Source organism: Macrobrachium nipponense, chromosome 11, assembly GCF_015104395.2.
Source record: "Macrobrachium nipponense isolate FS-2020 chromosome 11, ASM1510439v2, whole genome shotgun sequence".
NCBI classification, from domain to species: Eukaryota; Metazoa; Arthropoda; class Malacostraca; order Decapoda; family Palaemonidae; genus Macrobrachium; species Macrobrachium nipponense.
Genome location: NC_061087.1, coordinates 107,857,602 through 107,874,631, shown reverse-complemented (window position 1 = coordinate 107,874,631; position 17,030 = coordinate 107,857,602). Strand labels below are relative to the sequence as shown.

General features: G+C 38.2%; 1 protein-coding gene across 1 annotated transcript in view; it reads right to left on the bottom strand.

Moving 5' to 3' along the window:
• The window catches only part of LOC135209722 (serine-rich adhesin for platelets-like), a 262,683-nt gene extending 246,270 nt beyond the window's left edge, over positions 1–16,413 (bottom strand). The window contains exons 1-4 of the mRNA XM_064242489.1: positions 16,250–16,413; positions 13,936–14,272; positions 13,564–13,863; positions 7,148–7,281 (exon numbers count right to left, since the gene is read on the bottom strand). Of these exons, the coding sequence (XP_064098559.1) occupies positions 7,148–7,281; positions 13,564–13,863; positions 13,936–14,272; positions 16,250–16,413 (935 nt within the window). The remainder of the gene's footprint in view (positions 1–7,147; positions 7,282–13,563; positions 13,864–13,935; positions 14,273–16,249) is intronic.
• Between the last annotated feature and the right edge of the window lie 617 nt (positions 16,414–17,030).

Below are 17,030 nucleotides of genomic sequence, written 5' to 3'. Positions count from 1 at the left end.
GTTTTGGTGTAAAAAGTGTACACAGATTTTTATTAACACTCCATAATACAAAAGCCAGAGGTCGTGCAAATACTTGTCTGCACACGGATATGATATATAAAAAAAATTAATCGACTTTATATCTAAAAATTAAATGCAATTTTGAGTGTGACGTAACGTGCGTTAATCTTATTATGGTGAGACTTTTTAAATACCAAGATAACAACTGAACGCCAATTAACCTGGATGGTTAGACCAGGTAGCGCCCGAGAGAAATTTCTACAATCGTCCTGAAGTTTCCAAGTTTTTTTTAGGCCATTTTTGTACGTTTTTTGTGGGGTTTTTTTACTTTTGACGATTAAATCATATTGATTTTTACTTTTGACGATTAAATCATATTGATTTTTACTTTTAAAGATTAAATCGTATTGATTTTTACTTTTGACGATTAAATCACATTGATTTTTACTTTTGACGATTAAATCAAATTGATTTTTACTTTTGACGATTAAATCAAATTGATTTTTACTTTTGACGATTAAATCATTTTGATTTTTACTTTTAACGATTAAATCATATTGATTTTTACTTTTGACGATTAAATCAAATTGATTTTTACTTTTGACGATTAAATCACATTGATTTTTTACTTTTGACGATTAATCACATTGAATTTACTTTTGACGATTAAATCACATTGATTTTTACTTTTGACGATTAAATCAAACTGATTTTTACTTTTGACGATTAAATCAAACTGATTTTTACTTTTAACGATTAAATCATATTGATTTTTACTTTTGACGATTAAATCACATTGATTTTTACTTTTGACGAATAAATCACATTGATTTTTACTTTTGACGATTAAATCACATTGATTTTTACTTTTGACGATTAAATCAAATTGATTTGTACTTTTGACGATTAAATCAAATTGATTTTTACTTTTGACAATTAAATCAAATTGATTTTTACTTTTAACGATTAAATCATATTGATTTTTACTTTTGACGAAAAAATCACATTGATTTTTACTTTTGACGATTAAATCACATTGATTTTTTTTACTTTTGACGATTAAATCACATTGATTTTTACTTTTGACGATTAAATCAAATTGATTTTTACTTTTGACGATTAAATCAAATTGATTTTTACTTTTGACGATTAAATCAAATTGATTTTTACTTTTGACGATTAAATCATATTGATTTTTACTTTTGACGATTAAATCATATTGATTTTTACTTTTAACGATTAAATCATATTGATTTTTACTTTTAAAGATTAAATCATATTGATTTTTACTTTTAAAGATTAAATCATATTGATTTTTACTTTAACGATTAAATCATATTGATTTTTACTTTTAACAATTAAATCATATTTATTTTTACTTTTGACGATTAAATCATATTGGATTTTACTTTTAACGATTAAGTCATATCGATTTTTACTTTTGATGATTAAATCATATTGATTTTTACTTTTGACGATTAAATCATAATGATTTATACTTTTGACGATTAAATCATAATGATTTATACTTTTGACGATAAAATCATATCGATGGAATTTCCACTTTTGGGAACCTCATGAATATTGATTTTGTATCAACAATACTCACTATTTATATAATAGTTTTTTTTAGGTGAAAAGGAAGGCCATCCGCAGAATGTATAATTTTACTTTTTTTTATTAATAAACTACAAAATCACTCGGCTAGAGAAACCGGTCATTTATTTCATCTCAAGTATTTATCTCAAAAGGGACTGAGTAACCATTCAAATAATTTTTGGTTTGGTTTATGTTGAAATACACACACACACACACATACATACACACACACACACACACACACACACACACACACATATATATATATATATATATATATATATATATATATATGTATATATATATATATATGTGTATATATATGTTATATATAATGAGTCACAAACTATACAGAACACGATATATATAATATATATATATATATATATATATATATATATACTATATATATATATATATATATCATATATATATATATATATATATATATATATATATATATATAATATATTCATTATATATAAATACATGAAGATATATATATATATATATATATATAATGTAAATCTATTACAAATGTATACTATACACATACATACATATCAATATACATACATATATAAATATATGCTAAATACAAATGGATATGCATCCTTGAAAAAGTGGTGCAAGATGCAAAAATGAAAGTACAAAAAAAATTGAGGAAAAAAAACACTACACTGAAGAGCAAGCATAGTTGGCAGAAGTTCCTGAGCGACGATTCAAGAAGAAGAAGAAAGCGCGATTTTAGAGTGACGTGCAGTCGACAGAGAGAGAGAGAGAGAGAGAGAGAGAGAGAGAGAGAGAGAGAGAGAGCCAGTCGACATCACGTCGACACTTCGTCGGAAAAAGACGAGTAAGTCGAAGGAAATTCACCGAAAACTTGATGGAATATGAAACTGCGAATCGTAAACTGAGAAAAATCTAAATAAATCGTAAAACTTGAACAGTAAATGACACGCCAGAAAAAGAGCAAGTCGCTATAGTAGGTTCACATCAACTATGCATCTGCTCCTGTCAGGCCTAGACAGCAGATGCACGGTTGATGTGAATCTACTATAGAATAGGTCTAATGTAGGGGGTTCTTAACGGTGGGTATCCATACCCCTTGGGGGCATGAGAACCACAAATATCTCTGGATATTTACATGTATTTAATTTCAGTGCGTCAATGTATACACGGGTATATTTTGTAAATAAATGACTATAGAAAACTATAGATGCTTTTGTTTGTTTGTATGGTGTCTTACGTTCCATGGAACCAGTGGTTATTCAGCAACGGCACTAACGGCTTTACGTGACTTCCGAACCACGTCGAGAGTGAACTTCTTTCACCAGAAATACACATCTCTGACCCCTCCGTAGAAATACTGAGAATCGAACTCGCGGCCAACGAGGTGGCACGCCAACACCATACCGACCACGACACTGAGGCACTTATAATATAGATGCTTTTGGATTTCTTGTATGTTGTATTCCTAGCTATTAATACCTTACGCATTAAACTAAGTATATTAAGTTATAGTGTCAACAAATAGGACTTCAGTGGACTTGAGCAGAGGCGGGTATGGAACCACATTGGGCAATCCTTTGGGGCTCTTCTGGATTCCTCAAAGTTCTTCAAGAATAGGGACTCTCTCTAATGCTCCTCTCTTTAGAGCTACCTCTTTAGTATATATCGTCGTTTCTGGCCCATTCATCTTTAGTCTCTGGGTTTCTTTGCTTTAAAAGTGTTTTCCAATTTCAAAACATAACTGTCTAATTGTAGTCTAATTTTAACATAAGTCTATTTCAGATTTATTTACAAAAGAATCACAGTATACTTCTCGGAATTGGTCTGTCTTCAACTCTCTGGGTTCAGGACACTTAAGTATACTCAGTCTAGCGAAAGTATTATTATTTTTTTTTTTTCTATCACAGTCCTCCAATTCGACTGGGTGGTATTTATAGTGTGGGGTTCCGGGTTACATCCTGCCTCCTTAGGAGTCCATCACTTTTGTTACTATGTGCCCCGTTTCTAGGATCACACTCTTCTGCATGAGTCCTGGAGCTACTTCAGCCTCTGGTTTTTCTAGATTCCTTTTCAGGGATCTTGGGATCATGCCGAGTGTTCCTATAATTATGGGTACGATTTCCACTGGCATATCCCATATCCTTCTTATTTCTATTTTCAGATCTTGACACTTATCCATTTTTTCCCTCTCTTTCTCTTCAACTCTGGTGTCCCATGGTATTGCGACATCAATGAGTGATACTTTCTTCTTGACTTTGTCAATCAAATTATTATTATTATTATTATTATTATTATTATTATTATTATTATTATTATTATTATTATTATTATTATTATTACTATTTAAGTAGATCAGACCTATTCATATGGAACAAGCTTCCAGAGATTGTTGGTTTATACAAAAACAAAATAATAATAATAATGATTAATAAATAAATAAAAATAAATATCACACTTCTACAATTATTTCTGGCCGCCTTTCAGTTTCATATTTAATCTTGATATATAACAAAATTAGACAAGCGACGATTTAGTCTATATTTCACTTTAGCAGTTAACAGATTTTTAATGTTACATCAACGGCAATAGTATTGATTGATATTTATCAACTCATAAATAGCTAGATAAATCATGATAGTAATAATATATCACTACCCTAATACATCTGAATGCATTTGAATACATTCTCATCTATTCGCTAATTTTTTATCATTTTTTTAAAAGTGATATCTCTTCTTTCTGTCTTTCCCTTTACCTCCCCTTACTATTTCCTAAAGGACACAGCTCATCGCTGGACGAGTGGGGTACGTGCTCACCCGAAGATCGATTTCCAGCTCTGCAAACGTGGAATCAGAGGCATTTATTTCTGCGGATTAGAAATTCATTTCTCAATATACTGTGGTTTGGATTCCACAATAAGCTGTAGGTCCCGTTGCTAGGTAACCAATTGATTCCTAGCCACGTCAAAATATCCAGTCCTTCGGGCCAACCTGAGGAATAGACTCAACTTAATGAATTTCAAGTCAGTGGCCCCTTTGGTGGGCTTGCTCATATTTAATATCTTTCATCTTCTGAATAATAATAATAATAATCATACTATAATGGGCGTAATGTCTGTCTGTCTGTCATTCAATAACGGCCAAACGGCTGGTCAGATGGGCATGAAACTTGGCAGGGTTATGGTGGGGACCCCTAAGATGGTTTGTAATGGGGTTTCATCCAACCTACCCCCCTCCTTCGTAGGGGATGGGGGTGAGAAGGGATTCCCTGAAACGGAGCTGTTTCTGGACGTGAATCGAGGCTGGTTATTCCCATAGACTGAGTTGCTTTACGAATTTTCATACATAATTTCTGTACAACTTCCCCGGAGAAAGTCGTGAATATTTCAGCTCGGACACAATAGAAGATGAAAATTATCATATAAATTTTTCACTTCTGCACCCGTATTTTATCACCCACGGTAGATGGATAAGTTTGCTGGTAATATTAATAATAATAATAAAATTAGTAAGTAATACTATTAAAAATGGCAAGATCATCCAATATAAATACCAATGTAAGTAATGATTATTCCAAACGTCAATACTTTGAGATCAGTGTTTATTGTTCCGTTTACTCTAATTTTTTTTGTGGGTGGGGGAAGGGGGGGTCCCTGCTTCCTCCCCCCCCACCAGACGTCATAGACAGGTTGTTTATTTAGACAAGTCAAAACAGCAGGCTGATAAGCCGTCTCCTCTATGCCAGAGGTACGTTTAAGTGAAAAAAAAATAAATAAATAAAATCAAGTAAGAAAAAAGGATCGTGATGAAGTCCGTTGCACCCTTGAAAAAACTATCAGTGCAGTATATATATATATATATATATATATATATATATATATATATATATATATGTATATATATATGTGTGTTGTGTGTGTGTGTGTGTGTGTGTGTGTGTGCTGTTCAAAAGGCTTTGCTACAATTCGTCTCCAATGATGAGAAAAAGCAACAGTGGTCAAGATAATATTATAATATATAACATATCATATATATATTATATATTATAGTATAATAATATAAGATATATTAATAATATACTATATATATATAATATATTATACATATATATATAGGAAGTTTATAACTCTTTACCAAGAGCTGCCTTTTTAAAGATAGATAGAATATACATAGAGAGAGAGAGAGCGAGAGCGAGAGAGAGAGAGAGAGAGAAAGAGAAATAACAATTGCACGCAGCATCAAAGCAACCCCCCCCCCACCACCACCTTCCTCATTACATAAACCTCACAATCAACTCTTAAGTGAACATAAAATTTAGGCCACAGGCCAAGCGCAACTGGGACCCATGAGGTCATTCAGCGCTGAAAGGGAATTTCAGGATGAAAAAGGGCTGAGAGGCGTAGTAACAGGAGGGAAGCCTCAAAGCAGCTGAGGAATGGAAGATGGAAGGAATGTAATATGAATGGAGGTACAGTAAAAGGAATGAAAGGCGTCCAACGCTTTTTGATATAAATTTTCGTGTCAAAAACTGAAGTTTGAGATTAATTGGATGGTTAACCTGCAGTAAGATGAATGTCTTTAATAAGTGTTTTGCATTTTTTTTTTTAATTTTTTCCTTTCAAGGGTACGCGAAGATGGGCAGTAGCTGGGGCTGTTCTACGAGCAAGAGCCCGTGCTGGCATAAGGCCAACTTACGCCAGCCGTTAAAATAAAACTAGATCTGTAGTGGATACTGGTTAAAAAAAATGAACATTAAAAAACTTATTGTTCGTTCGGCAAAAGACAATATCTAATACTATTCTTACAGTACCAATTATTCTCCACATTCTCCCCGCGACCATAAGGAACAACCGAAGACCAGAAAATAAAAGCATAATAAAACATGCAAAGTGCAATAAAGAATAAAGGAATAGGTATATAGACTACCAATAGCAATTTCCTGATAAAAAAAAAAAAAAAAAAAAAAGTTTCATAGCCCTAACGTTCTGGTAGACAGGTCTTCCATACAAAATAATAACAATAATAATAATAATAAAACCTAATCAAGGAACGACCCTTTCCTAGTAGGTATATCAACATCAGGTCCTTCAAACAACGGCAGCCATGTTTAAACCAAACAGCGAACACGGTCGACCAAACTCATTTTAACCAATCAAATTTGACCGAGATCTCAAAAGCTTGAGTGAACACATTTATCGTAAAGCAGAGCTAGTAACTTTTTTTTTTTAAATGAATACGCACAACCAAATAACGGAGACTCAAACAAATACATGGACAATTTCAACCAATGAGAGGGGTTACTAAGAACATAAGGACATGTTCAACCAATCCCCTGTCTTTTGATAAATAGACGAACACGTTCAACCAATCACCACTTTTATGATAAATAGACGAACACGTTCAACTAATCACCAGTTTTATGATAAATATACGAACACGTTCAACCAATCACCTTCTTATATATAATAAATATACGAGCACTTCAACCAATCACGCGGTTTATAAAAAAAAAAAAAAAGTTAACAGTTCAAACCTACCTTAACACCTCGATAGTTACATCCTGTGAGTATCTCAAGGCATTGTGGAGTTCCTCTCCCGTCCAGCCAGACGCTCTCACACCGTCAACGCTAACGACTTGGTCGCCGACGCAGAGGCCACTCGATTTCCCTGCCTTGATCAAAAGAGAGGGTGATTTAATACCCAAAGGAAGTGAGGAGGCCCTGTATGTATGTATGTATGTATGTATGTATGTATATGTATGTAATTTATTTCTTAAAATTAATTGATTAAGTAATCTATTTATTTTGTCAGTAATTTAATTGCATTACGAGAATTACGATACACTTAAACGAGCATATATTGCAACATATTTATATACACACACATATATATATATGTGTGTATAAAAATATGTTGTAATATATATGTGTTTAAGTGTATCATAATCTCCGTAATGCAATTAAATTACTGACAAAATAAATATTAATTAATTTCAAAAAATAAATAATAGATAGATATAGGCCCAATTCTTACTCAATTGCACACATATACAGTCTGTCTGTAACGTTTAAGTGTATCATGGTTCTTCTTTGCATAAAACGAATAAAATAATATAATTTAAACAACAGAAAAAAATATATGTAAATAAACAGACAAATAATAAATAAATGTAATAATCAAATCGCCAGCAGTCAGGTTCTTCGATGGCCGGGTGGAACTTCGTTGGCACTCCTGGCACTGGCCCTTCGCAAGGTCATGAGAAAAAAAGATTAAATTGGGAGTTACAAAATAGAGAGGAAAATATAAATGCTTTCTCTCAGTGATGATAAGGAGAGATAAAAGTCAATTATAGGTCAATACTGAGAGAAGGATAAACAAAATTTTCTTAAGAGTACTGTTTTTAATCGACGAATCAAGACGACGGAAAGAACAAAAGCAATAAAAAGATTGAAACGCGAGAAGTTGGTAGCGGTAAGTAAACCCTCGGAAGTGGTGGGAGGTGGCGGGGGTGGGAGGAGTGTTGTGGTGGGGGAGAGAGCTAGGGGAGTCATGGGGGGGAGGGGAGGGTACCCGGAAGAGTCATGGGTGGGTTGGGAGAGAGAGGTAGGGTGACGATAGTACTACCAGGCGAGAGAAAAGTTGTTAGGAGAACAGGAAAGGTACCGGGGGAGTCATAGGTCGGGGTACGAGAGAGAGAGAGAGAGAGAGAGAGAGAGAGAGAGAGAGGGGGGGGGGGGGGGAGAGGGGGAGGTAGCAATGGCACTCTGCGAAGAGATGGTGGCCATGCTACCAAAATAGTTCGCAGTGTCCGTGTGATGCCCCTGGCCACACTCGCATAGCCACACGCGACCACATACCCACAAACGCGTACACAAACACGTACATAAATAGGTACACAAATACACACACACATACTATAGTACACACCCTCACGTACTACACTTTATAACAAGTTCAGTCCCGTGCTCCGTTTATGAGGGACACGAAGTAGTAGAGATAGGTCTAGTTTCGTCTGTGGTTCTAACAATCCAATGTATCTGCTGGTTAACAAACATATGTATGCATGAATATGCACATGCACATATACATTCATAGCATATATAGGCCTATGTGTGTAGGCTACATATGTACGCAAAATTTTACACATACATAAACAACATACCTATCACTTTTTCCTACCAAGAAAAGGAAAAATTCTCAAACCAAAAAAAACATCTCACCTACAGTTATTCAATTCTAAAAATTGAATAAATGAATAAATTAAAAAAATTGTATCAGCCTAATTTCCCTTATTCTCTTCTCTCCTTCACAATAAGAAAAAAAAAATCTACGAAATACGGAAGTGAATGATATCAAAAGAGCTCTCAAGAAAGAGCGAATATCACAAGGGAGGAAAATGACCGTGAAATGAACACACAGAGGGTAGTCTCTCATTTGGGAGTGTTATATGGCCTTCTAGCGCGGAAACTGATGAGATAAATATCAATCGGGAGCTAGACCGACAGAACGTTATATGTATATACTTGCCTTTCGCGTCAGTTTCTGTGCTCTCTCTCTCTCTCTCATGCACACACACAAACGGACATGTGAGCAAAATCTTTCTTCCTCTTTCTCTGACAACACACCTACACATAAGCACAACGAACAAAATCTCTATCTCTCTCTCGCACACACATAGTGAGCGAAATCTCTGTCTCTAACACATACACCTTCGCAAACATAGTGAGCAAAATGCTCTCTCATATACGCGCACACACACCCACACAAACAGTGAGCAGAATAATTAGAAAGGTATGCATGCATTTCAAGTTCACTTCCAAAATTATTTTTTATGTTTAATTTATTGTTTACTCTCACCAGTTTCCGCATCTTTCAATTTCAGCTTAAGATCTCAGACTAATATATATCTTTGATTTAGCCAAGTTATAGACTAATGTTTCTTAGATGTCATTTTTTAGCTAAGTGTTAGACTAATACATACCTTTCATGTCATTACTTGAATAAAACTTGGACTGATACGTTTCTTCGGTATCATTATTTTGCTAAGTCTTGGTCAGCAAAGTAAATATCTAGGTGATTCTTTGAGTTCTCTTCTCTAATCTAAAAGATGTTGCTTCTCATAAATTAAATATTCCAGAAACCATATTATCTCTGATGTTTCCATAAGCTAGCACATTTTTAATCCACAAATACATATCATATGACTTAAACCACATTTAGGACAACATTTCCCAGCTTTGTTTTTGCAACAAGTATCATATGCTCTCTAATAGAGATTGTTGCCGAGTGTAGTGATATTAAAAAGACCATTTGACAATAGGCCTAAGAATGTTCTCGAATTCAAATTCTAATGAGAAAATAACCATTAAAGGGTACTAAATAGAACAGCGAATTGGTTAGGTGGGGCCATATCATATAGAATATCAAACGATGCTTCATAGGAGGTTAAACTATAAGAAACTGAACGATTGTGACATACAATCACTTGCAAGTTTCTCAAAGAGCTTCCTTACGTGCTGAGCTGGGCTAATACTAGGTCAGTTTAATCTAACAACGGGGAATATATATTACTCATAACAGGTACACAATATAAATTTTGAAGTGTCTACACAGTTGCACTTTTGGCTAGCATATCTTAAAAAGAACTTCCTTCCATGAAGCGATAATCAAAGTTAATCACTGTTACCACCCTCTTTTCCCATAAGCACTACTCTCTCTCTCTCTCTCTCTCTCTCTCTCTCTCTCTCTCTCTCTCTCTGCCCGTACATGAGAATTTTAAAGCCAGTTTACGAGTGATGGAAGTTATCATCTGATGTAAACACTTTACCCCTTCTGTTTGGACTCTGCCGGCCGTTCTGGTTTTTGAGGGATGAGGGCAAACACCTCTTAAATGATTTGTAAGGAACGAAGGGAACTGTTCCTCCACTATCATGAGACAACATTCGGTACATAACGGTTTTTACACTCCGGAAAGAACGGGGGGAACTGTTCCACTATTACGGAACATTTAGCTACATACGGATTATACTGTTCATTTCGAATCATTTGAAATGACGCTTCGTCTCATCTCAATGTGGTTTGCCTTCAACCGTTCTGCCATTACATAATTTCTTCCTAGTGGGATACTACTCCATCATTATGGCGGGTGATTCTACACGGAGATATTATCGTTTATGAACACCAATTTTTGACCGAAATATAGAATAGGGTGTAAATGATGCAGTACAGGTGCCATAATTCGAGAAATTTGCCGCATTCACCTGCGAGGGGCCGGTATATACTAAGCATATAGCGTCCCGTAGTTTTTTCTTAGGCCTATTAGGTCCAAGCTACATGACTAGTCCGGTTTACGGTTTTACTGCCACTTCATCAGTTTTTCCTTAATAAATCGCAAAAGGGCGCGAACAGCTCTGATAATGTGGTGAAAGACAAATCCTATTTTAATTGATAAGCTTCAGGTCACGCGGAAGAAGCGTTACCTGGCGGCCATCTTGAAATTTATTTCATCAAAGTTCAAATAGCATTTCTTCAAAGCCCTACAAACCTAAACAAGCTTAGAGCGATTGTGAATTCCAATCCGCAATGCTTAATGAGTGATTGCTTAGCGGATGTTGAGCGAGTGTTTAGGGTTTTGTGAATGTTTTGTAAGTGTTGGAATGCTTTAGTAAGTGTTTAGGGTTTAGTGAATGTTAGTATTTAGTGTGTAAGTGCTTATCGAGTGTTTAATGAATGATTAGTGAATAAAACTGAATTTTCAATGACTGTTTAGTGCTTAATGAGTTTTTAGGGGTTTAGTGAGCATTTAGGGTTTAGCGAGTAGTTAATGCTTGATGAATGCTTAAATTTTAATGAGTGTTTATTGTTAGTGCTTAGTGAATGTTAATGTATAGTGAATACTTAGTGAATGTTTAGTGCTTAGCGAATGTTTAGCGAGTGTATAGTGTGTGCCTAGTGAATATTGAGTATTCACTGGGTGTTTAGTGTTATTGAGTTTGAGTGTATATAGTAATGTGAGAGCTTAGTGAGTGTTAGTGTTAAGGATTGTACATTACTGTTTAGTGACTGTATGCAAAGAAACCATCTATGCTAGACATTGCTTAGACCCAAGAGCAGATGCTTAGGCCTCTCACCTTGATCACAATGGTTAGAGTGCTTAGGCCAACCTACCTTTGTAAGTTTATTTTTCTTTGCGAAATTGGGTCAAGCAATAATAATAATATAATAATCGTAAAAATAATAATAACTAGTATAATAATACTAATAAAATATAATAGTAAAAAATAAAAATAATAGTAAAAATAACAGTAAAATATTAATAATAATAATAATAATAATAATAATAATAATAATAATAATAATAATAATAATAATAGTAATAATAATTGGAAATTATACGGCTAAGAATGCAAAATTCTGCACATCAACTATTGAAAACTTCGGAATAGAATTTTTCCGAAATATATTTAACAGTAACAGTTAATAGCGGCCTAGAGCTATCAGTTTTCCTATAAAAAAGATAACATAATTCTTCCAATGATTAAACGAGAGGGAGAATTACTATCATGACATTTCAATATGGCGATCGACGGTACTCCACGCCATTAACTCGGCCCTACGACGTTAAACCGAACTATCTGGGCGATTTTATCATGATAAAACCAATAAAATTTAGATACCATTTTATATAACAAGGCTGATTTGAATCCGTCCCTCCATTTATAACCTCCCTGACTCATAAAGTAGGTTGAAACGACAGTTTTGAAACGATGGCGACAGAAAGTTCAACTAATTATTTACCCTTTCCGTATCCAGATCTCCCTGCAGCAGTGATCAAACGCACAAACACTATTCCATTAAGAACTACTGAACCGCACTAGGCGAGTAACAGTAACAGGTTACCGAATCTGTTGAGCATTTCAAGTTCAATCAATTAGTAACTAAAGACGTATGTCAGTTACCAAGATGGCCGATAGGGTGAGACAGCAGACAGGGGCACCGGTTACCGATTACCTTTCGTGGATTTAAGTGCTCTTATTAGGTGAGATGACGTGTTTTATGTGAGCATACAGTAACGTCTGATAAATAATAGTTCATTATAGGTATTTCAAACTGAATTGTTAATGTAGTTAATGAATAGGCTAGGGTGCTGGAAGCACCGTTAACTGATTGCCTTTTTAACGGCCCATCACCATTCTTGGATTTAATGCTTGTCGAGTTGTTAGGTGAAAAGACGTGTTTTATTTGAGAATATAATAACGTTTGATAAATAATAGTTTGGTATATGTATTTCATACTGATTTCTTAATGTAGTTTGATGAATAGGCAATAGTATCGAAAGCGGAAAGAACCGTTAACTGATATTTTTTTTAACGACCCATCGCCTTTTTTGGATTCGACACTTGGTGAGATGACGTGTTTTACTTAGGAGTAATGCTCTATTTGATGAATAACAGTTTAATATATGTATTTCACATTGAATTCTTAACATTAGTTTAATAAATAGACACTAGTGTAAGGACTAGAGATTAAGACAGGTAGCTGGGATACTGATGATTTATTTACAGACAAACTGGGTTGACATAGACAGGTGAGGACGGATAAGTAGTACAGTCTCACACCGAGAGCAGAAATGACTCTGCGACAGTAGATTTGTGTTTTCTTACAATTATATATTTAAAGATAATAAGGCGTACGAATAATGGAATTACATGTGTTATACGTCGACGGAAAGGCCGCAGAACGCTCTATCGGATGGAAGTAAGAACAACGCAACTTTTTGATTGGATACAATGAAAATAGGGAAAAACCATTGTCCTTACAACTACTCCCCCTCCAAGAAAATGATTATGGAATAATTATTGGATGACAATCTTGCAGGCAGGGGGCGACCCCGTGTCCTTGTGACACTTGTTGTGGGGCGTCATCGAGTGTAGAGTCCTTCGGTTTTGCTGACTGACAGGATGCCTCCCTTGGCAGTTGCCTGGAGGCGTTCTACTGTCTGCCGGGGCGACCAAGACTGAGAGAGAGCTGCATTGTGTGTGGTGGTGGTGTGTGACGGCTGTGGGGACCCCCAGGTGCGGCAGCAGCTCAGGTTGGGCTGAGGAAGTCCCCAGCACGGCAGCAGCGTCCCACGGGCGGAGCGGAACCACAGGTGAGCAGCGGCGTCAGCAGGTCGAGGAAACCCACAGGTAGCAGCGTCAGCAGGCAGGGGAGGCCCACAGGCGTCACAGCGGTGTCGGTGGGCCGAGGAGGACTACAGTCGACTGTGTCGGAAAGGTAAGCAGGTCCACAGGCATGGCAGCCACGTCAGGAAGGACGAGCGAACCCCAGGAGCGACGGCAGTGTCGAGGGTTTGAAGAGGCCCACAGGCAGCGACATCGGGTGGGTAAAGCAGGTCCCTGAGTGTAGCAGTGGCGTCGGCAGGCAGGGGAGGCCCACAGGCAACAACATCAGGGGGGCCGAACAGGCCCACATGCGCGGCAGCGACGTCGGGTGGGTAAGGCAGGTCCCTGGGTGTAGCAGCGGCGTCGGCAGGCAGGGGAGGCCCACAGGCAGCGACGTCGGGTTGGGTAAAGCAGGACCCTGGGTGTAGCAGCAGCGTCGGGAGGTTGTCTGGGGACTCGCAGGTGCGGCAATGGTGCCGGGGGAAGAACCGAGTAGGCCTGCAGGTTCAGCGGGTCGAGAAGATATCTGGCGTCCCCCAGGTGAGGCAAAGGAGGCCGCGACGTCGGATAGATGTTTTTGAACCGCCACCTGAATTTTGTATTGGCTGACCAGCACCCAGCTACCCGTCCTCGAAAAATAAATGCCAAAACACGCTGGGAAGCAGTGCCGTGATTAGTCCGTTAATGGCGTTCGTGTTGTCCTCGCAATGGAGTTTTCAGAGACCTAAACTTTGGCGCCATATTGAGTCCGTTAAAGGTTCTCTGAAGATGAGCGGCCATAATTAGTCCGTTAAAGGCTGGGCCTAAACCGCTGTGTCACCATCTCCGGGAGGTCATCAGTTGTGAGGACCAGAGATTAAGACAGGTAGCTGGATACTGATGATTTATTTATGTTGTTTGAGATTAAGCTGGCCTTGTGCCAGCACGGGCTCTTGCTCGTAGAGCAGCCCGTATGATTTATTTACAGACAAACTGGGTTGACATAGACAGGTGCGGACGGATAAGTAGTACAGTCTCACACCGAGAGCAGAAACGGCTCTGCGACAGTAGATTTGTGTTTTCTTACATTCATATATTTAAAGATAATAAGGCGTACGAATAATGTAATTACATGTGTTATACGTCGGCGTTAAGGCCGCGGAACGCTCTATTGGATGGAAGTAAGAACAACGCGACTTTATGATTGGATACAATGAAAATAGGGAAAAAGCGTTGTCCTTACACTAGTACCAAAAACCTGAAGCATCGTTAACTGAATGCTTTTTGAACGGCTCATCGCCTTTCTTGGTTTGCTCCCTTTTGTCCAAAAGATGTCTCTGCGTGTTAGTATGGACGTACGAGTGTGTTTGTGGCCAGATACTTTGGTATTTCTATAGAAGCAGTCTGCATGGACGGCAAGGAACGTAAAAACGGATACTACATCCACTAGGGATTGGGGCGTCCAATGTATTTTGCTGTGTTTAGTACTGGCCCCTGGGGGGTTAATTACAGCCGTCCGTTCTAACTGGATAGAAAAACCGCAACTGCCATAGTCTAGGCCACCGCGGATAAGTACCCTAGATCTACCAATACTTTAACAAAGTTGCCATTTTCGGCCTTATTTTCTGTAAACGGGATCACATTTCACAAGTAAGTGACGCCTTGTCATTCATGGGAATTATTTCTGTGTTGAATACTTTAACAAGGATGTCAATTTCGGCCATATTTTCTGTAAAAGAGATCACATTTCACAGGTACCTAAGTGACATTTTTTAATTCGAGGAACTTTTTTTAACTGTTGAAACAACCTTAAACAACTTTTTTTTTTAACTGTGTTGAAACAACTTCAAACAAGCAAGTATGTGTTAGGAGATCACAATCAACTACACGCCTGCTTTTTGATCTCATTAAGTAATGTTATAATAAAGATTTTATCAATTAAAGCCTATTTGACATAAAATTCTTATTAGGTATACTAGCCTAACATGTATGGTTACTGTCAGCCCATATAATCATGGTTAGGTCTGATAGTTTTCCCTACTACCTACTACTCAGCACTGTACATAGTGTGAGGACCAGAGATTAAGACAGGTAGCTGGGTACTGATGATTTATTTACAGACAAACTGGGTTGACATAGACAGGTGCGGACAGATAAGTAGTGCAGTCTCGCACAGCGAACAGAAATGACTCTGAGACAGTAAATTTGTGTTTTCTTACGGACATACATTTAGATATATTAAGGCATACAAATAATGGAATTGCATGTGTTATACATCGGCGGAAAGGCCGCGGAATGCTCTATCGGATGGAAGTAAGAACAACGCGACTTGATGACTGGGTACGATGAAAATATGGAAAAAGTGTTGTCCTTACAAATACTCCCCCCCAAGACAATGGTTATGGAATAATTATTGGATGACAATCTTGCAGGCAGGAGGCGACCCCGTGTCCTTCTGACACTTGTTGTGGGGCGTCATCGAGTGTCGAGTCCTACGGTTTTGCTGACTGACAGGATGCCTCCCCTGGCGGTAGCCTGGGGGGTTCTACTGTACACTGCGAGAGAGAGAGCTGCATTGTGTTTGGTGGTGGAGTGGGACGGGCCGTAGGGATCCCCAGGTGAGGCAGCGGCGTAGGTTGGGCTGAGGAAGTCCCCAGCATGGCAGCGGCGTCCCGTGGGCAGAGCGGAATCACAGGTGAGCAGCGGCGTCAGCAGGTCGAGGAAACCCACAGGTATTGGCGTCAGAAGGTCGGGGAGGCCCACAGGCGTGGCAGCGGTGTCGGTGGGCCGAGGAGGACTACAGGCGATGGCGTCAGAAAGATGAGCAGGTCCACAGGCATGGCAGCGACATCAGGAAGGACGAGCAAGCCCCAGGAGCGACGGCAACGTCGAGGGTTTGAAGAGGCCCACAGGCAGCGACGTCAGGGGGCCAAGCAGGGCCACATGTGCGGCAGCAACATCGGGTGGGTAAAGCAGGTCCCTTGGTGTAGCAGCGGCGTCGGCAGGCAGGGGAGGCCCACAGGCAACAACGTCAGGGGGGCCGAGCAGGCCCACATGTGTGGCAGCGATATTGGGTGGGTAAGGCAGGTCCCTGGGTGTAGCAGCGGCGTCGGCAGGCAGGGGAGGCCCACAGGCAGCGACGTCAGGTGGGTAAAGCAGGACCCTGGGTGTAGCAGCGGCATCTGGAGGTTGTCTGGGGACTTGCAGGTGCGGCAATGGTGCCAGGGGAAGAACCAAGTAGGCCTGCAGGTTCAGCGGGTCGAGAAGATATCTGGCG